The following is a 22,295-nucleotide window of genomic DNA, read 5'->3' as shown; positions in this document are numbered from 1 at the left end:
TTCATTTCTGCCATGCTGGCCTAGGGAGGTGTGTGTCTCGTGGAACTGAGGTATAAAAGCATGTTGAAGGTGCTCAATAAATGGTTGTTGAACCATTTCTGGCCAGGTGTGGTGGCTCATGCCTGTAATCCCAGCACTTTGGGAGGCCGAGGCAGGTGGATCACCTGAGGTCAGGAGTTTTGAGACCAGCCTGGCCAACATGGTGAAACCCCGTCTCTACTAAAAATACAAAAATTAGCCAGGCGTGGTGGCGCCATGCCTATAATCCCACCTACTTGGGAGGCTGAGGCAGGAGAATCGCTTGAACCTGCGAGGCAGGGGTTGCAGTGAGCTGGGATCGCACCATTGCACTCCAGCCTGTACGACAGAGCGAGACTCCGTCTCAAAAAAAAATAAAAATAAAAATAAAAATAAAAAATAAATGGCCGGGCGCGGTGGCTCATGCCACCTCAGCACTTTGGGAGGCCGAGGCGGGTGGACTGCCTGAGCTCAGGAGTTCAAGACCCACCTGGGTAACAGTGAAACCCTGTCTGCACTAAAAATACAAAAAATTAGCTAGGTGTGGCAGCGCTAGTCCCAGCTACTTGGGAGGCTGAGGCAGCAGAATAGCTTGAAGCCAGGAGGCAGAGGTTGCACTGAGCCAAGATCACACCACTGCACTTCCAGCCTGGGTGACAGAGCAAGATATCGTCTTAAATAAATAAATAAATGTTCCTTCTGGTAGATGAAGAGGAAACTTCCAAAATGACTTTATCTTGACCTTTATTTAAAATGAGAGGTAGCAGGCAGTGTGCAGTGGCTCATGCCTGTAATCCCAGCACCTTGAGAAGCCAAGGCAGGCAGATCCCTTGAGCCCAGGGGTTCGAGACCAGCCTGGGCAACATGGCAAAACCATGTCTCTACAAAAAATACAAAAATTAGTTGGGTGTGATGGTGCCTGCCTGTAGCCCTGGCTACTCAGGAGGCTAAGGTGGGAGGATCATGCTAGCATGGGAGGTAGAGGTTGCAATGAGCCAAAATCACACCACTGCACTCCAGCCTGGGCAACAGAGCAAGACCCTGTCTCAATCAATCAATCAATCAATGAGAGGTAGCTAATATTGCTTGAAAGCCCAGAGATTATGGGAGACACCCACTTAACTGGAGCTCATGAGCCAAGACTCTGAAGTTCCTTCTTACACCAAAGCTGTCATGAAAAATGTGACCGGCTTTTCCATGGTGTCGTCAGCTGTCATTTAGACAGAGCTGTGGATTGTTTACAGTTGAGTTTCTGCTAGTCAACTAATTTGCATGTCAATAAGGACGGTGTTTCCTGATTTTTTCCTTTTTCCTGGCGTTGTGATTTCTGTAAGCATATAAACCAAGGCAAAATATAGTGTTTCATAAAGTAAAAATCTGTATTGCCATTTCAGCTTAAAAGCTGATCAAAAATATTTATTCTTGCCTTAACTCATAGCTTTGCAGTGTCACGGAATGTGGTTTCATGTGTTTGTTCTCACTTATCTTCCCCAGGAAAATCCTGCAGGTGCTTTTGGTTAAGAACCCAATTCTACAAACAAGTTAAGAGAGAAAATTATAGCTTCATGCTAAAATACTTATGAAATAACAAGCACTCCATTTTAAAACAAAGCCATGAAAAAGATTCCACTTCATTTTATTTATTATTGTTACTGTTATTTTTACAAACAATAGATTTGCTGCAACATGCTCTGGCTCATATTATTGAATTAAAAAATTTAACACATTTCAAAAATATCAAAAATACACTATAATGAGTCTTAAGACTACAATACGACAATGATTGCACAAAACCGTAAGATATGAGCCCACTGTCTGGATGACATCCATTGGCAACAGTGAGAGAAAACCCTATAGCATCTGGGAGAAGTGCATGAAATTTAGAATACAAGGAACTTATGTGTGACTGACTGATCACCAAATGAGGGAAACAGAGCAGGATTGACTGTAGCTGCTTTTTCTCAATCTAGGAAGTGCTTACCCCAACTATGGGGCAAAAGTCACTAACTGGAAAGATTAACTTGCCTTCATGATTGGGAGTCTGAAAGCCTCCACCCAGAAGGAAGTAAAAAGTGACACTAGACAGTTCTATAGTGATGCTGAAGACATCACTGAATGGCTTGGAGACTAATTATTTAATAATTGGTACATTTATCGATAACAGCCAGCTGCTCCCTTATGGAGGTCTCTTCATTAATAATTATTGGATAGATAGAGAAGGTGAGCCTGTGGCTTCCAAGTACCGGCTTTTGCTGAAGGTCTACATGGGAAGAAGAGCATCATTTGATATTCAGTAGATCTGCCACACCCAACTGGCTCTATCTCCTGGAAAACAGCACTCACTACAAGCAACTGTAATAGCACCCAGCAATGACCACGCTGCTCCTGCTGGCTCTTCCGTACACCAGTGTATTGCACACATACACTTCACAGTAGTACAATAAAGCCCTGTATCAGGAGTGGTAATTCAATGACTTGACTCTATAGTGCACTGCAGCTTTATGTCATACCAACATTCAAATATTCAAATATCCTTCCAATCCATTTGGACAAAAATACACCATGGCTGCCAAGACACATGTATTTTTCTTTCTTCCATGGACTCCTAAACTGCTCCCACAATCAGCAGTGTTCTTCTCTCAGAAATTATCTTAAGCTTCTCTACTCAATGGGAGGTACGCACAGAGACCTGAGAATATGCAAAGGCCAGAATCTCTTGTCTGTGCTAGAGATCAACTGTACTCTGCCCACCCGGGGAACACATCCTCTGGGTAAAGTACTCGGAAGTAGATTACATTCACCTGGAGACAGATACGGGCTTTCACTGACAGCCTGTTTAGAAAACACAATGTCTGTAAGTTACCTCATAGGTCAAAGAGTTTTGTATTATATTTTTCATAATGGGCTATGGCCTTTTTACCCTGTTTTAATACAGAGCAACTGCAGAAGGACATGAATTAAAGCAGACTGCAAAGAAGAATAATCAGTTTTGGTATCGCCTATAACAAAGATTTTCAATACACCCTAATGGTTCCTGAAAAAAAATTCTACCACACAGAACAACATTTGGAATTACAGCGTTCTGCTGACTAAAAAATAAATACATTTACTTTTGGTAAGGTCATTTCAGAACTGGGTTTTGAGGTGGTTCCAATAAGTAGGGTGGGAAACGAATAGCAGACAAGAAAGGGGTTCACCATAATGAATAATTTTTATAAGACTATACTATTAAAGTGGTGTATTCCCAAAATAACTTTAATTTTCAGACATCACTATTCTACAACCCGAAGGTTCTGCCGTCTAAGTAAGATGTTTTACATCACTCATCACTATCATCCTGTTATTTCATTTTCATTTTTTCTTCATTAAAAAAAATTTCCCATATAAAAATAAGGTGGCAAAACACTCTTGTTCCCATCTTTCTAACAGCACCTAAACTCTGTGTGAGCCACTATGTTCCCTATTTCAAATCAAAGACCTGAGTTCTAAAATTCTCAATAGCTGACCAGTAGTTTGACAATCTGGGGACTCAAGTTCAGATTCTCGAGGGGTTGAACATTAGACATCCATTAGAGTGTACCAAATCCCCCAAGAGTGTATCCCAATGACACGTGCATATGAGCATGGGGCCTCTGAGAAGATGAAGACACATAATTATTATGGACAGGTCATCTGATTTTTGACTATTGCTTTGAACAAAAATCTTCCCAAAAATACACACGAAAATATATTTATATTTAACCCTCTCTTTAACATAGTTTCTGAAGAAACAAATTAAAAATGGCTCTACTTTATTTTTAATTGTAAAAGTGTTTCAAAAATTCAAAGCACATTCCCCATTGGGTAAAATCAAGCAATGCCAACATTTTGTGGGAATAAACAGGAATTAATTTTCCTAAGCAAATCTTCCAATGGAAAAAGTGACAGAAATATGAAGAAACTGCATTTTGCTAGGGTTATGTGGAATGTGCAAAAAGTATAGGTTTTCTGTAAGCTTAAGAATTTCTCAATGAAGTGTCTTTCTTATGTTAGTATTGAGCCCAGTATTCTGAAACCACATAAAGTGAATATGCAGTTTTCAGAAGAGTACACTGTTCAACATTCAAGAGGCAAGCTCTCAACTCACCTCCAACATTCTAGAGAACCATCCCTCTCCTCCAGCATAGGAGAAGGAACAAGTCTAACCTGAGTGCTCCATCGATCTGTTCTCACTGGCCTCAGTCTGTTTCAGAGTCATCTGCCATAACTTAAGGTCACGTGGATGCAAGCAGTGTCAGCCTTGGGCCCCCCCTCCCCGCCCTTAGGAAGCTGTCTGCCAATTCCTCCACATGCTAGGGAAAGAGGCCAATCCCTAAATTTCCCTGGGAAATACCTAGCAGGTATCATATTTGTCAAGGGGTAATATTCTCTTTTTCTGATCTAGGGAGAAGTAGTCTAGGTCCTCACGCCTTCCCCATTTTCATCCCCAAAAGAAGATCCTATTACCCCAAGTTTCTCAGGAGCTTTCACAGTCTGACATCCAAAAGTTAAATCAACTTCACAGGGCCCTTCCTATACCCTCGAGTAAGTCTCCAACACCCAGTTCTCTCTCTGCCTATGGATGAAGGTGCCGGGCTGCCTCTAAGAAGATTGGCTCGAGTGCAGATTCAAAAATAAAAAGTTCACAGTCAATGAAAAGTGCTCTCATTACATTACATACATAAATTATGTTTGATTGGTTCTACATTTCCAACAGACATCATTTTGATAGGCTGTATTCTCGTAGAGAAGAATGAAAAGCCATGTGACTAGTCACATCACACCCCATTAGTCTGAGATAAGGTGATTTCTCTGTCACAGAGATCCATCAGCAGCAACTAGTAAAGAGAATCAATCTTCACTTTTTTCCTCCACAGAAATAGTCCCTTTCCTGCCCAGGCAGGCAAATTCTCAAAATGATCCTAGGAGAGAAAGGGTTAATGGCAGGTGGTAGGACTGATACAGAACAGCTGCTTTCTTCCCAGTACCCCTGGGAATTCCAATGCAGGTTAAATGTGAAACTTAACACTGATAGTGGCTACCAGTTTATCTAGAGCCAGCCCCTGATGGCTCTCACACTTTTTGGCTCCGAGTTCAACCCCACACAGCTATGGTTTAGAAATGTAGACGCAGGGCTGGGCGTGGTGGCTGAGGCCTGTAATCCCAGCACTTTGGGAGGCGGAGGAGGGTGGATCACCTGAGGTCAAGAGTTCAACACCAGCCTGGCCAACATGGTGAAACCCCGTCTCTAAAAAAAATAATAAAACTTAGCCGGGCATAATGGCAGGTGCCTGTAATCCCAGCTACTCGGGAGGCTGAGACAGGAGAATGGCTTGAACCCAGGGACAGAGGTTGCAGTGACCCGAGACCGCACCATTGCACTCCAGCCTGAGCGACTGAGCAAGACTCCGTCTCAAAAAAACAAACAAACAAAAACGAACAAACAAAAAGAAATGTAGAGGCAGAATGCCTCTAGCAAGTCCCTACCCCAACCCTGCACAGCCTCCTCCCACACTGTGCCCAGTGGGGCAGTCATAGTGCTGTGTCAAACTCCTCCGGGGGCTCGGTCCGATCCTCTTCATGGGGCTCAGGCTCGAGCCGGCTGTCCTGGTGCTGTTTCATTTGTTCCTTCACTTCTTCTTCCAGGTCATGAGGCACAACAAACTGGTCCTCTGGTTCCATCTGAGTGGGGGCAGCAAAATAGCCAGTTTTCCTCTTGGGCACTTCTGTGGCCACTTCAATGAGGTTCAGGCTGTCCTCTAGGGGCACAATAGAGCCATTGGAGAGTTTCTTCCCATAGAGGCAGGAGGTGGAGGGAGACTTTTGTAACTCCATCCTGTCCTTGCTCATTGGCAGGAGTATGCCACTATTCACACTGTTCTGTCTTCGGATCCCAAAACACGACCCTCTAGCATGTTCCTCAGAACACGGGGTAGGAGAACTCTCTCTGAGAGGCGGTGAGTTCTCCAGATCCCTCCCCCTGCAGCAGTGGATGTCTACTTCCACCTCTACCTTGCTGCCATTGGTTATGACCCCCTCAACGGGTTGGTCATCATCACTGTCCAGGCCGTTGTCAGACTGGTTACTGGAGAAGGTAGCACAAGAAGGCTGGCGCTGAAACAGCCCAGAGGTGGGTGTTGGGTGGAGGCTGCAGCGCCGCTCTGGCCTCGGAAGCAAGGCAGTGTCCAGGCCCCCAGCATTATGCTCATCAGAAGCAGTGGACCCCACTTCACTGCTCACCTCTGAGGTGGACATCTCACTGCTGAACTCAGAGGCAATCCCACTGCTAGAGGATGGAGTGGCTGGCTTAGGGGCATCCTTGATAGTGGTGGTTGAAGCAAATCCCACAGGACTGGGGAGGGTGAGCCCATTCATTTCACAAGTGCAGCCTTCCTCACCAATATTCAAATAAACTACCATCGCCCCTACATTGTCCTGACAGCCATAGCTCTGCGCTAATGTGCACAGCTTCTTAGCAGCTGCTAATGGGTCTTGTACATGACGTACAGCATTGACAGCTTCTGTGTAGGACAAGTGTTCCCACAATGCTTTGTTTCCCAGAATCAGCAACTCATCTTGAATGGTCAGCGGAGTGGAAGATATGTGGGGCTTGGGGAGGATCCAAGGGTAGAGGTATGTACAGCCCAGCATCCGGGTACAGCAGGTTACCCCATTCACTTTGTTGTCCTACAGAAGAGCAGGACACAAATTCTGAGAAACAAGCAACGATGAGAGCCAACTTATCTTTCTAGATCACAGTGCTTAGGGAACTATAATAAAACAATTTATATATGATTTTTCCTATGGATTAGTATAATTTTAAATGGATGCACACAAATAAATGTAGAGAAGTCCTAAAAGACAAAATATTATATGGTTACTATAGAGCCAAGTAAAAATAAGTGACTAAAAGGCACCACCATCCCAAAAGATGTTTGCTTTAACATGAAGAACAGGCCTCAGTATGTCTATAAATAGAGAAACATGACAGAAAAACAGTAAGCAGAACTATCATTAATTCTCTATCACTAGTACTCTCAGAGAGGATGAAACAGAAAGGTCACTAAAAGTGATTTCTCACTTAAAGGGGTGTCAGCTGGGACTGAAAAGATACCAATGGCAAAGACAATCTTGGCAGTTAAGGCATCAAATAATCTCTAAGGTTATTCAGCCTAAAAAAGGGGAGTCTGAGATGTGCAGCATAATTTACCTATGCTCTGGGGACTGTATCAAGAATAAATAGCGATCAAATCAAAATCCCTGTAATTCAAAACTTAGAGGAAACAGAGTAACCCTGCTTGCAGGATGGGAATGCTCACAAGCCAGACACTTTGTTGTACTGATTTCAAGAAAAGAAAAAAATACAAAACAAAACTCTAAAGTCATCAATAAATTAATATCACAGTTGCAATCACCCTCTGGGAGAAGAACTGAGCTTATTCGCCAGAATTTGTCATAAACTCTAAACTGTACTTTCTTCATCTGTAAAATGAAAATGGGAGTTTAACAACTACCCACTGAATTAGAAACTCTGGGGCTAGGGCCCACCAATTCATGGGAGTTACTGTTAAGATTAAGGAAAATAATAAAGGTATGGTGTTTGGCAAATAATGGACAAACAATAAATGTTTGTGGTTAAAATAACATTTATAAAAATACTTCCTACTTGTCTACAATCCCCTAAGAAAAATCTAAACATTGGCCAGGGACGGTGGCTCACGCCTGTAATCCTAGCACTTTGGGAGGCCGAGGTGGACGGATCACCTGAGATGGGAGTTGGATACCAGCCTGACCAACATGGAAAAACCCCGTCTCTACTAAAAACACAAAATTAGCCAGGTGTAGTGGCGCATGCCTATAGTCCCAGCTACTCAGGAGGCTGAGGCAGGAGAATCGCTTGAACCTGGGAGGTGGAGATTGTGGTGAGCCAAGATCACGCCATTGCACTCCAGCCTAGGCAATAAGAACGAAACTCTGCCTCAAAAAAAAAAAAAAGAAAAGAAAAGAAAAGAAAAATCTAAACATTATCCAAATTCTATAAAAAGACTAGTCAAACAAGAAGTTATCTGAAGCCAGGTGCCGTGGCATGTGCCTATAGTCCCAGCTACTCAGGAGGCTAAAGCAGGAGGATCACTTAATCCAGGAGTTCAAGTCCAAACTGGATAACACAGCAAGACCTTGTCTCTAAAAAAAATAAAAATAAAATAACTAAAAATTTAAAACACTATCTTTTATCTTTCATTTGTTTTGACTGAAAGAGCTTCCCAAAACTAATGTCTCATACTTCCAGAATTCTAATAGTATCAATCACATAAAAATGATGGTTTTTGATTTTGTTTCCTTAGATGAACTCTAATATAGAATTCTGACAAAACAGCCCAGAAATGGACCCACACAAATACAGTCAACTGATCTCTGAAAATCAAAGAGCAAAGGCCATACAAAGGATAGTCTTTTCAACAAATGGTCCTGGAACAAGAGGACGCCTACATGCAAAACATGAATATAGATACAGAGCTTACACTTTTCACAAATATTAACTCAAAACAGACCAGGGACCAAAATGTAAAACACAAAACTAAACTTACAGAAGATAACACAGAAGAAAATCTAGGTGACCTTGGGTTTGGCGATGAGTTTTAGATACAATACCAAAAGCACGATCCATGAGACAAAAACTGACAGGTGGGCCTTCATTAAAACTAAAAGCTCTGCAAAAAAACACTGCTAAAAGAATGGAAAGACAAGCCCCAGACTGGGAGAAAATATTTGCAAAACAGGTATCTGATAAAGAACTTGTTTCCAAAATATACAAAGACTCTTAAAACTCAACAATACAGAAACAAACAATCCAATTTACAGTTCTCAAAAGATCTGAACGGAATTCATCACGGAATTCCGCTTTGTGATAAACAATGTTCACAAGTAATTGCTAAAGTTCTTCTGAAAGCAAAAATGTTAATTTCTAAAAAAGGAGAAAAGCTATAAAACAGTAGAAATACTAATGTTTCATTATCAAAACAGAACACCAGAGCATACTATACCACATAGAGTATAAACACAAAACATTTTGAAACTTTGCATTTCAGAATGGGGATGTCAAACTAGAGAACTCTTTCTTCTATTTGGAATAACAAACCAGATGAGCTGGAAATTAGCTAAGGCAGATATTTAACATCCATCTTACAACCCAGCTATCAATATACAGGATCACAAATTAGGATTTTGTATTTCTAATTCACTTTGCTTTTTCTTTGTGCTAGTCACTAACTGATCAGATTTTCCTCCAGTACTGTTGCTGAAACCATCTGAATTGAACTTTTATCTGGATTGGATACAATTTACAGGGCATGATAGGAAGAAAATGGGCCTTCATCACCTCTACACAAAGCAGCCTCCACTGATTTGGGGAGCAGAAGTGACTGGCGGGGAGCGGAACACACCTCTGTGATGATGGCTTTTTGGTCCTTCACCCTTTGAGCCTCCTCTGGGTCCTGCTCCAGGCTGAAGACTTTAGAGAGGCGCACTGGCTTCCCACCTCGGCACAGGACTGCTTGGCACGTGCCAACATTGGCTACAGTCAAGCTAAAGCTACTTGCTGGATCGGCAGTGTCAGGGCGGATGTAGCACAGGAGAGCGGAGGAGCCCAACTTCTGGCCAGCCATTCCTAATTTCCTGTTCAGAAAGAAAAGGAAAAGAAGACGTGGTGGCTAGTTTTAGAAGAAAGTGGTGGTCCTGCACGTACATCCCTTCTTTTTTTTTTTTTTTTTTTTTTTACCATGTGATCGTGAACCAGCCTTACCCTTTATCCACCTAAATGCAGACTTGCTGTGGCTGATGGTGGTGGAGACAGTTCTGCCTTCCACTCTCAGCTAAGGAAAAGGTTTTACAAAAGGGAGATAATCTCCCTTTTGCATCTTTCTCCATAGCTTTTGTGTCTGATCAAAGACTTCCTAATTCAGGGGCTCTCAAACTTTAACACATCAGAATCCCCTGAGGGCTTGTCAGAACAGGGACTGCTGGGCCCTAGCCCCAGAGTTTCTGAATCAGTGGGTAAGAGGCTGGCCCAATAAACTATACTTTAAGCAATTTCTGGTGAGGCTGAGAGGCTGCTGGTCCTAGAACAACACTTTGAGAACCACTCACTTAGGTTCTAAGTTCCTCGAGGGAAGGACCATGATTCTTGCATTTCCCCCATATGCAGCAGGCAACCACGCGTCTGTACTTGGAAACAATGTTAACGAGGAACAGACACTAGCAGAAAGACCTAGTTTCAAATCTCAGCTCTGCCATTTTCTGGCTACAGACACTCAGCAAGCCATTTCTCCAGGAAATTTCTCTGATAAAATATATAGCATGGAAAATACTTGCTACAATTCCTGGCTCGAGTTGCTTCGTAAATGGAGTTCCCTTTCCTAAACCCTTTATTTTTGCAAAGTCTCTAGCTCAATTATACTACTGAAAAACTGACTTCTTCCTAACACTTTGCTTTGTGTTATGACAGATAAAACTAATTCAAGCCCATCCTGGCTAACACGGTGAAACCCCATCCCTACTAAAAATACAAAAAATTAGCCTGGTGCGGTGGCTCACGCCTGTAATCCCAGCACTTTGGGAGGCCGAGGTGGGCAGATCACGAGGTCAGGAGATCAAGACCATCCTGGCTAACACGGTGAAGACCCATCTCTACTAAAAATACAAAAAATTAGCCGGGCGAGGTGGCGGGCGCCTGTAGTCCCAGCTACTCGGGAGGCTGAGGCAGGAGAATGGCGTGAACCCGGGAGGCGGAGCTTGCAGTGAGCCGAGATTGCGCTACTGCACTCCAGCCTGGGGGACAGAGCAAGACTCCGTCTCAAAAAAGAAAAAAAAAAAAAAACTAGTTCAAGCTCCAAGCTGTTCCATTTCAACCTGGATTATACAAGTTGACAAACAACCTCTCAGTTGTTCCTATCCTTTATCGGTCCACCTGACATGCAAATGCTCCATTACAATTAGGTTATACAGATGTCCTCGACTTATGATGGTTCAACTTAAGATTTTTTGACTTCACGATGGTGCAAAAGCAATACTGTATGCATTTAGTAGAAACTGTACTTTGTATTTTGATCTTTTCCTGGGCTAGTGACATGTGGTATGATGTTCTCTCATGATGCTGGGCAGAGGTAGTGAGCCATAGCTCCCAGCCAGCCACTTGATCACAAGGGTAAACAACCAATACAGTGCCCTGTGTCACCACATGATTTTGCCCAACTATAAGCTAATGGGGTAAGCGTTCTGAGCACACTTAACGTAGGCTAGGTGAAGCCATGATGTTCGTTAGGTTAGGTGTATTAAATGTAGTTTCTACTTATCACATTTTCAACTTATGATGTCAGGCTTACATCCTTATCAGGGTGTAACCCTATTCTAAGTTGAGGAGCATCTGTATACGGTTTTTGCCCTTAAGTGGCTTATACTTTACTTAGAAGATTAGTTTGGTAAAACCCCAGAAAGAGGCATTCTAAACGTTATCAATCTGATAAGTATTTGGTTAACTGTTTTGTAGGTCACTGACTGCTTGGACAATCTTATGAAAGCTGACCACCTTCCTCCTCAAAATGTACAACCACATATATATACACACACAACATTCTGCACATAATTCTGGGCTTCCCAGATCCTCAGCAGCCTTTGGATTCAACAGAGAAAACAGATGACCCCCACAGGCTTTTGAAAGAGCCAAAGTCCCCGCACTCCATGCTCATATAGAGAATGATCATAGAAGACAACAACGTGAGTTCTCTCCTTGATCCTGTATCCATAATTTAGACCCTGACCTTCTGGTTTAGAAAAATATATTTTCCAAAAGTAGAACTGAGTTAGGGATTTTTCAACCCACCTGCTTACCTGTGAGATACCAAGAAGGTGTTAGCCATGAAAACTGTGTCATTAGTTGACTGCTGTACCTCTTCTAAAAGCACATCTGCCATCGTACACTGCAGCAGGCGCGGGAGCTCCTCATTTCGGTCTCCATCAAACATGCCATACACAGCTCCCACCCCCTCTGCAAAGCTATCCATAGCAAGTGCTGAGACACACAGCCTATAACAGAAACATGAAAACAGAAAACAGAAAAGTTACTGGTAAAATATTATTCTTAAGGGAGCATTCTTTTTTTTTTTTTTTTTTTTGAGAGGGAGTCTTGCACTGTCACCCAGGCTGGAGTGCAGTGGCATGATCTTGCCTCACTGCAAGCTCCACCTCCCAGGTTCACGCCATTCTCCTGCCTCAGCCTCCCGAGAAGCTGGGACTACAGGTGCCTGCCACCACGCTGGGCTAATTTTTTTGTATTTTTAGTAGAGATGTTAGCCAGGATGGTCTTGATCTCCTGACTTCATGATCCGCCCACCTTTGCCTCCCAAAGTGCTGGGATTACAGGTGTGAGCCACCGCGCCTGGCCGGGAGCATTCTTTTAAAAAGTAAGTATTAATTAAAGGTGGCGAAGACTACTAGCAAATCGTAATCTACACGTAAGAAAAGTCCCTAGACATGATAATTAAGCAACATCTGAAAGAGCTAATGTCCTAAGGAAAGGGGAAACAGTCGCATTCATGGGCAGTACATATTAGCTTTGCAATGCTGCCAAAGGCTGGTAAGATAAAACACTTTCTCTTAGTAGTGACTAAGGATTAGCTTTGTCAAGGCCTATCAGTCAAAGACCACCAGAGCACAACTATGGTTGAAAAAGTTGAGTTTATTACCCCTTATAGCAAATGAGAGTGCACCCCATGGAACCCTGGGGTATACAGGTAAGTGGTGCTGAAAAGAACCCAGTATAGGGTTTGGACTTTGGTTTGGTCACTTTGGGGAGGGTCTAAGGAAGAGGATCATACTAGACTGGGTGTCATCAGAAAGTGAGGCCATTCTATTGCTGGGTATAAAACTTATCTATAGGGAAGGAAAATTAGCAGAAGGATAAAGCTGTAACTGGTAAAGAAAGTAGCATCTACCCATCTTAGCCATGAAAGGGGGTGTTTGGTATTCTGTTGACTACACATTAGTATTGTTTTTGTCTTAAAACGTTATCATGATCCCAAAGGGATCTTATCTGACACTGATGTTCTATGATTTGTCTGTGTACAACAGAACAACATGGCCTAGCTATTATGAGCATCAGGCCAGTTCTCAGATGCCAGGGGCTGCCTTTTTTCTTTCTCAGTCTCCATGGCCAATATACTCACTTATTTCTCTGCCCTGCCATCTCAGCCAGTCCATGGCTCCAGAAGGTTGACGTAACTGTAGAATCTGTGGTTGGCAAAGGTTTCTGATCAATTTTCAGGGTTGTGATATGGCTGTGGGAGGTGAAGGAAGATTAAACCACATATTCTTCTGTATTTTACAAAAACTATCCCAACAATAGTATTCTTTTTTTTTTTTGAGATGGAGTCTCCCTCTTGTCACCCAGGCTGGAGTGCAGTGGTGTGACCTCAGCTCACTGCAACTGCTGCCTCCCAGTTCAAGCAATTCTCCTGCCTCAGCCTCCCAAGCAGCTGAGATTACAGGTGTATGCCACCATGCCCAGCTAATTTTTGTATTTCTTTATTTTATTCCATTTTATTTATTTATTTTTTTGAGACGATCTCCCTCGGTTGCCCAGGCTGGAGTGCAGTGGCGCAATCTCGGCTCACTGCAACCTTCGCTTCCTGAGTTCAAACGATTCTCCTGCCTCAACCTCCCAAGTAGCTGGGATTACAGGCACCTGCCGTAACAACCAGCTAATTTCTGTATTTTTAGTAGAGACGGGGTTTCACCATGTTGGCCAGGCTGGTCTCGAACTCCTGACCTCAAGTGATCCGCCTGCCTCGGCCTCCCAAAGTGCTGGGATTACAGGTGTGAGCCACCGCTCCCGGCTAATTTTTGTATTTTTAATAGGGATGGAGTTTTGTCATGTTGACCAGGCTGGTCTCAAACTCCTGACCTCAGGTGATCCACCCACCTTGGCCCCCCAAAGTGCTGGAATTACAGGCGTGAGCCACCACGCCCGGCCAACAATAATATTATCTTTTTTTTTCTCTTTTTTGAGAAGGAGTCTCGCTGTGTCACCCAGGCTGGAGTGCAGTGGCGCGATCTCTGCTCACTACAAGCTCCGCCTCCCGGGTTCACGCCATTCTCCTGCCTCAGCCTCCCGAGTAGCTGGGACTACAGGCGCCCGCCACCTCGCCCGGCTAATTTTTTGTATTTTTAGTAGAGACGGGGTTTCACCATGCTAGCCAGGATGGTCTCGATCTCCTGACCTCATGATCCACCCACCTTGGCCTCCCAAAGTGCTGGGATTACAGGCGTGAGCCACCGCACACGGCCAATAATATTATCTTTTAATAAAATAATCTATGGACTGACTAAGATTCATTTCCAGAGAGACTGATGAAAGTAGTACGCTGAACTACTGGCAAAGAAGGAGGGGAGAGAAAGGAAAGGGGTAGGAGGATCAAAGGGGTAGGAGTTTCAATAAAAAACTAAGCACAACAAAGATTTCTACGTTTTAGCCAACCATCTATTTATGTTAAGTATTTTGATACAATGAAGTCTTGGTACAATGGATGAACTTGTATTGTCTCTTAGATATTATATAATCCGTGCCACCTAAAACATCTATGCCTGTTGTGAAAATATTCAGTATGTGGGTGGGTAGTAGCCATGGAGTAGTCCTAATATAAACAGGTTGACTACTGGATAGAACATCTATTCATAACTTAATCAAAGAAGAGAACCTAGGGGCTTTATGGCCTAACTTCATTCTGTTCTTTTAATTAATCAAGATCTCCACAGTACTAAGGAAGACCTACACATGGCTGGTGGGCTAAGAGCACATAGAGATTCCATTTCAAATTTTTTCCTACCTAAATATGTCCAGTGTCTTGTGTTCCAGAACCAGATTTGTATTTCCAGTCAGGTCAAGGTCTTGTAATGTAGCAGGCAAAGCCTCTGGAATCAGGATTTCTGTCAAGTCGTTGCAACTTAGGTCTACAAACTAAGAAAAAATTGAGAAATCAAAAGAAAATACATCACAGAGACTTAGTTCTTTACTCCCAAGTGTCCAATCTCTTATTACATCCCCAAAGAGGAACTTAATTTCTTCCCAGGAATCCATTACATACATTCTGGTCCCAAACTGGAGTACATAAGAAGACAATAATATTTTTCCTTATAAGAATAATCTCATTCACACTCCTTTCTTCTTCTTTATAAAAGGAGAATAATGTCATTCACTCTCCTGCCATTTCCCCCAATGAGGACATCATTCCAGCACACAGAAGTACCTGGATCTGAGGCAACTGCAGTATTTCTGGGAAAATGCTGATGTTGTTGGAGTGTGCAACAAGGGTGTGCAGCCTTTTGCAGTTTGCTATGGTTGTGGGAATGGTTTTAAGCTTGTTGCCACTTAGGTTCAGTTCCTCCAATTGCTCCAATTTATTTAGTTTGCTGAAAAAGAAACAAGAGAATACTATAATGCACCAAGACTGAGCAGCTGCCAAGGAAGTGCTATTCTACAGCAGCCACAGAGTACAGAAGGCCGACACGGTCCACTGCCAGATGACTGGTGAGAAATGAAACCGATACCAGGAATACCAGGAAAGGCAATGGCTCAAGAAGATAACTACTCCTGCTATAACTAAGCCTGATCTGCCTCAGTGTGTTTCAAGGGCTGTTGGATCTTGCGGGGAGGAACATCTTCCTGTTACCTAATGTACAAAAAGTGGCTAGAAAAGGAGTGGCCTCAAGTTGGGGGATTAGTCTTGATGCTTGCTTTACCACTAACTAGCGGCAAAATACTAAGTAAGTTAATGTCAGCAGTCTTTAATACCCTCAGCTGTAAAAAATGAAAAATGAGGTTGTACTAAATCATCACAAAGATTTTTTTTTTTTTTTTTTGAGATGGAGTTTCACTCTTGTTGCCCAGGCTGGAGTGCAATGGCCTGATTTCAGCTCACCACAATCTCTGCCTCCTGGATTCAAGCATTTCTCCTGCCTCAGCCTCCCGAGTAGCTGGGATTACAGGCATGCGCCACCACGCCCGGCTAATTGTGTATTTTTAGTAGAGACAGGGTTTCTCCATGTTGGCCAGGATGGTCTCAAACTCCCAACCTCAGGTGATCTGCCCACCTCAGCCTCCCAAAGTGCTGGCATTATAGGCATGAGCCACCGCACCCGGCCCATCACTAAGATTCTTTACAGCTTTAAATTTCTATACTTACCCATTCATGACATTAACTCATCTCCACTAAACATTTGTCAAGTTCTTATTATACACACAGCACTGTGCTGTGAGGCAAGTGATTCACACTGTTCCATGACTGAGCAAAGTTTTCTACATGGTAAGCAAAATAACTTAAATGAGACTAACACCTTCAGGTTATTACAAATAGGTCTAATTTATTTTGATTTATTGGTTTAAAAATTATAAAAATAATCAACTGCTGTTAACATGGAGAGAAAGTGAAAAATAAAGAAATACATCACCAATACCAGCAATCTGAAAGAATCACTTTTATCATTTTGCTGAATTTCCTATCAAATGTTTCATATATTTGTTTTACAAAAATTTTATATCTTGCCTTTTTCATGTAACATATCATAAATAATTTCTACTCCTAGAAATTTCATATTTTTAAATAACTAAGCTTTGTAAATTACAATTATTTTTTCTGATAGTAATAATATATACTCACTGAAAAAAACTGAAAAATAGAGACAAACAGGAAAAAAATCTTTTAATGCTACTTCATTAAAATAAATAATCTCTGATAACATTTTGGTAGATAGTATTCTCGTCTTTCTTAAGGCATGAAACTACACTTTTCAAATTAAAAAATGGTATTATAGGCCAGGTAGGTGTGGTGGCTCACACTTGTAATCCCAGTACTTTCAGAGGCTAAGGCAGGTTAGTCGCTTGAGCCCAGGAGTTTGAGGCTGCAGTGAGTTATTACTGCACCACTGCACACCAGCCTGGGTAACACAAGACCTTGTCTCAAAAAAAAAAAAAAAAAGGTACTATATTATATACACTGTAGTTTTTTTTTTTTTTTTTTTTTTTTGAGATGGAGTCTTGCTCTGTTGCCCAGGCTGGAATGCAGTGGCGCAATCTTGGCTCGCTGCAACCTCTGCCTCCTGCGTTCACACCATTCTCCTGTCTCAGCCTCCCAAGTAGCTGGGACTACAGGCACCCACCACCATGCCCGGCTAATTTTTTGTATTTTTAGTAGAGATGGATGGTCTCGATCTCCTGACCTCGTGATCTGCCCACCTCGGCCTCCCAAAAGTGCTGGGATTACAAGCGTGAGCCACTGCGCCCGGCCTATACATTGTATTTATGATTTTATTTAACAATATATTTTAAAAGTGTTCCCATGTCCAAATCTCGTGCTTTCTTCCCTTATCCTGCCTGGATTTTTCTGACTTGTAAATAGAAATGCAGCCTCTTCAATCAGTTTCTGAGTACCCAGAACTGTGCTAGATTCTGAAAATAGTTCAAAAGAAACAAACAAGATTTCTATTGTGCCTATACAATTACAACACTGCTCAGGAAATGAACTGATAGTGGATTTATTATTTAGTACAGAACATACATTTTAAAAAATATGTTGTTCCTGAATTCCATTCAGTTTTATTATATATATTCAGATTACTCTATTTTTTGTGATGTTAATTCTTGTCTTTGTTTTGTTTTTTTTTTTTGAGATAGGGTCCCGCTCTGTTGCCCAGGCTGCAGTGCAATGGCGCAATCTCAGTTCACCGGAACCTCCACCTCCCAGGTTGAAGCGATTCTCATGCCTTGGCCTCCTGAGTAGCTGGGATTACAGGCAGGCACACAACACCACACTCAGCTGATTTTTGTATTTTTAGTAGAGACAGGGTTTCACCATGTTGCCCAGGCTGGTCTTAAACTCCTGATCTCACGTGATCCACCCAACTCAGCTTCCCAAAGTGCTGGGATTAAAGGCGTGAGCCACCGTGCCAGGCCTAATTCTTGTCTTTATTACTAACTTCTTATTTTCATTTTCTTTGATATGTTTTAAGTTTTATATCAACCTGCTTTTGACCCCTCCAACAATAAAAGTGTCATCAAATTAGGTTTTACAGCATTATGCCTGGTACCATCCAACAGCTTCCAGTGGTCTATTATTTTCACTTTATATGAACATATTTGAGGTCAATTAGGTTAATCTGATAAAATTTCAAGAGAGCTACCACACCCTGAAATTAAGATTCTGCATTCATTTTAGAAGTCATTAAAAAAAAAATGTAAAAGTAAAAAGTCATTGTTCAAGGAGGCTGACCAGGCATAGTGGTTCACACCTATAATCCCAGCATTTTGGCAGGCTAAGGTGAGATGATCACTTGAGGCCAGGAGTTCAAGACCAGCCTGGACAACACAGCGAGATCCCACCTCTACAAGTTTGTTTTGTTTTGTTTTGTCTTTTTTGAGATGGAGTCTTGCTCCGTTGCCAGGTTGGAGTTGCAGTGGTACGATCTTGGCTCACTGCAACCTCTGCCTCCGGGGTTCAAGCGATTCTCCTGCCTCAGCCTCCCAAGTGGCTGGGATTACAGGCGCCCACCACCACGCCTGGCTAATTTTTGTATTTTTAGTAGAGACGGGGTTTCACCATGTTGGCCAGAATGGTCTTGATTTCTTGGCTCATGATCCACCCGCCTCGGCCTGCCACAGTGCTGGGATTACAGGCATGAGCGGCCACGCCCGGCCTCTACAAGTAAAAAGTTAGTCGGGTGCGGGCTGGGCACGGTGGCTCACGCCTGTAATCCCAGTACTTTGGGAGGCCAAGGTGGGCGGATCACGAGGCCAGGAGTTCGAGACCAGTCTGGCCAATATGGTGAAACCCTGTCTCTACAAAAATACAAAAAATTAGCCGGGTGTGGTGGCACACGCTTATAATCCCAGCTACTTGGGAGGCTGAGGCAGCAGAATCACTTGAACCTGGGAGGCAGAGGTTGCAGTGAGCCAAGACCACGCCACAGCACTCCAGCCTGGCCAACAGAGCAAGACTCCATCTCAAATAAATAAATAAATAAATAAGTTGGGTATGGTGATGCATGCCTGTAGTCCCATCTCCTTGGAAGGTTGAGGCAGGAGAATCACCTGAACTCCAATCAAGTTTCTCCTGTATGTCTTCTGAAGCTCTATCTCATGTTGTAAATGGTAAATGTTCATAAAAATTATAATTTTATAATTTACATACATATAATTTCATCCAAAATTATTAATATCAAATGTCATTGCCTCACATTCTTAGTTTTTGAAAATATTATTTTTAATGACTACCTTCATGGCATAGATTTTTCTGGTGTTAAATTTTCCAGGTTTTAGCTGGTCATGGTGGCATGCGTCTGCAGTTTCAGGTACTTGAGAGGCTGAGGTAGGAGAATCACTTCAGCCCAGGAGTTTGAGACCAGCCTGGCCAACGTAATGAGATCCCATCTCTTAAAAAAAAAAGTTCTAAAGTTGTTTTTTTTTTAACCAAATGTACTTTGAAAGGTATTTACTTATCCACTGACACTGTCTCAAACTTTCACAGCATTAAACATCTTTCTTATGTCTTCTTATAAGTATAGCCTGGCTAACTACTATTCATCTCTTCCTCCAGGGAGCCTAGCCCCATCCCCAGGCTCTGTGCAGTGTGACCGGCAATGTGTGCATATCGTCTTTAACAGCCTGTCTTTCTATTTATTTATTTTATTTACTTAGTTATTTTTTTGAGACACAGTCTCACTCTGTCGCCCAGGCTGGAGTGCAGTGGCGCAGTCTTGGCTCACTGCAACCTCCGCCTTCTGGGTTCAAGCAATTCTCCTGCCTGAGCCTCTCGAGTAGCTGTGATTACAGGCATGTGCCACCACGTACGGCTAATTTTTTTGTAGTTTTAGTAGAGATGGGGTTTCACCATATGGGCCAGGCTGGTCTCGAACTCACGAACTTGTGATCAGCCCGCCTTGGCCTCCCAAAGTGTTGGGATTACAGGCGTGAGCCACCACTCCCAGCCAAACACCCTGCCTTTCTTAGACTGCACTGCAACTGCCCATCCACTTGTTTATTTTCCCAATTTGACTATACATTCCCAGAGGACAGAGACTGTAACTGTTCACAATACTTGACATATAGTAAGCATTCCATTTTTGTATTATGAATAAATAGATAACAGTATTTTACAAAACAGTGCTGACAAGAGAAAAGAAAAAATTGTCTTCAGAATCTGTTTCATAAGCCTGTACTTTTCTAGATTGACTATTAGACCATAATTAAGAAGTCTAATTAATTTTAATTTTAATTAATTTTTAACTAAAAATTAAACATATTTTAACCAATTTTCCTGGTTACCAATACTTAACAGGGTACTAACTATTAAGATGAGATTTTGCCACTCAGCTAGTGAAATCATAGCATCTGTAAGTCAGTGAACGTAAACAAAGAGTCATAGTCAGATGGCTATATTTTTTCTGACAAATATAGAATTAATGTTGTGTATTTGAAATGATCAAAGTTTGCATTCATTTTACCTTGCAGGAAAGGTCTGTAACTGATTGTTTGCAAGGTGCAAGATTCGCAGGTGCAGGTGCCCTACCAGGACAGGTATGCACTGATCCGTCAGGAGATTGTTGGTCAGATAAAGCAGCTGCAGCATACTCAAACTCTCCTCTCCAGTGCAGGCGGATGGTAAAGACTCCAGACTATTTGCAGATGCATTCAAGTATCTGAGACTGACAGAACACACACAGATCATCACCTCCTTTAAGTTTATTTGCTGCCTTCCTATATAGAAACCATCATGTCACCTCAGTATGGAATGCTGCCATTCTAAGCTTCCAAATGGGAAAAAAAAAAAAAAAATTCTCCACGTAGTTTTTCTCTAATTGATCCTATCCAACCCAAAGTTCCTTTCACTCAACTCATGCAAACCAAGTAGAGAGGAAAAAGTACAAGCCTGGTTGTTTTCCCAGGCTTCTGGAGTGACTGATTCTAACCTAACTTCATCTTTTACTCTCAAACTGCCTACTGAAAGGATGTTGCTGAATATCATGTTCACATGTTTTTGAACTGTGAAGACATCATTTAGAAAAACTTTTGTCTGAGCCAGGCGCAGTGGCTCACGCCTATAATCCCAGCACTTTGGGAGGCTGAGGTGGGCAGACCACAAGGTCAAGAGATCAAGACCATCCTGGCCACCATGGTGAAACCCCGTCTCTACTAAAAAAAAAATACAAAAATTAGCTGGGTGTGGTGGTGCACTCCTGTAGTCCCAGCTACTCGGGAGGCTGAGGCAGGAGAATTGCTTGAACCCAGGAGGCCGAGGTTGCAGTGAGCCGAGATCGTGCCACTGCACTCCAGCCTGGCAAAAGAGTGAGACTCCATCTCAAAGAAGAAAAAAAAAAAACTTTTGTCTGGTTTTAATAGCATCATTATGTATTCAGCCAATTCCATAATCCCCTAATAAAGAACATATAGGCTGTTTCCATTTCTATACATATGCTATTATAGACACTGTAATGAGCATCTTTGTATCCTTAACCAATTATTTCCTTAGGGTACGTTCCTAAAAACAGAATTTGTGGGATCAAAGGATATACATTTTTTAGAGATTTAATATATTGCCAAACTGAGCTCTTGAAAGAGTATATGAAATTATACTTCCGGCTGGGCGAGGTGGCTCACGCCTGTAATCCCAGCACTTTGGGAGGCCAAGGTGGGCGGATCACGAGGTCAGGAGATGGTTAACATCCTGGCCAACATGGTGAAACCTCATCTCTACTAAAAATACAAAAAAAAAGCTGAGTGTGGCGGCACATGGCTGTAATCCCAGCTACTTGGGAGGCTGAGGCAGGAGAAATCGCTTGAACCCAGGAGGCGGAGGTTGCAGTGAGCTGAGATCGTGCCACCGCACTCCAGCCTGGCGACACAGCTAGACTGCATTTCAAAAAAAAATAAACTATACTTCCACAAGAAGACTATTAAGAATGCCAGTTTGTCACACCTTTGTCAACACTGAATATTACAAATCCATTAATCTTTGCCAGTCTAGTAGATAAAACATGGTATAATTTTAAAATTTGCTAACATAGTGTTTAGTATATACAGAACATTCTCAATAAAAGGCAGCTATTATTACTAAACTTGTGTGTTCTCAGGTCTTCTTCATGTTGTTATGATCCGTAATCCCTGATTCACTTTTTATATTGAAATATAAGTTTTACATAACGAATTAGCTTTTAAG

General features: G+C 42.4%; 1 protein-coding gene across 6 annotated transcripts in view; it reads right to left on the bottom strand.

Annotated features, from left to right (window-relative positions):
• Positions 1-1,638: 1,638 nt before the first annotated feature.
• Positions 1,639-22,295, bottom strand: part of PHLPP2 (PH domain and leucine rich repeat protein phosphatase 2) — a 78,584-nt gene continuing 57,927 nt past the window's right edge. For 5 of the 6 annotated variants that reach the window (XM_034940624.3, XM_034940626.3, XM_034940628.3 and 2 more), the window contains 7 exons: positions 20,584-20,784; positions 15,336-15,498; positions 14,916-15,046; positions 13,257-13,367; positions 11,923-12,117; positions 9,480-9,711; positions 1,639-6,723 (listed from right to left, as the gene is read on the bottom strand). In XM_034940624.3, the coding sequence (XP_034796515.1) occupies positions 5,569-6,723; positions 9,480-9,711; positions 11,923-12,117; positions 13,257-13,367; positions 14,916-15,046; positions 15,336-15,498; positions 20,584-20,784 (2,188 nt within the window). In that variant the 3' untranslated portion in view covers positions 1,639-5,568. The remainder of the gene's footprint in view (positions 6,724-9,479; positions 9,712-11,922; positions 12,118-13,256; positions 13,368-14,915; positions 15,047-15,335; positions 15,499-20,583; positions 20,785-22,295) is intronic. The other variant, XM_034940627.3, reaches the window with a different exon arrangement.

The sequence above is a fragment of the Pan paniscus genome, chromosome 18, assembly GCF_029289425.2.
Source record: "Pan paniscus chromosome 18, NHGRI_mPanPan1-v2.0_pri, whole genome shotgun sequence".
Taxonomy (NCBI): Eukaryota; Metazoa; Chordata; class Mammalia; order Primates; family Hominidae; genus Pan; species Pan paniscus.
This window is presented reverse-complemented; position numbering and strand designations above follow the sequence as displayed.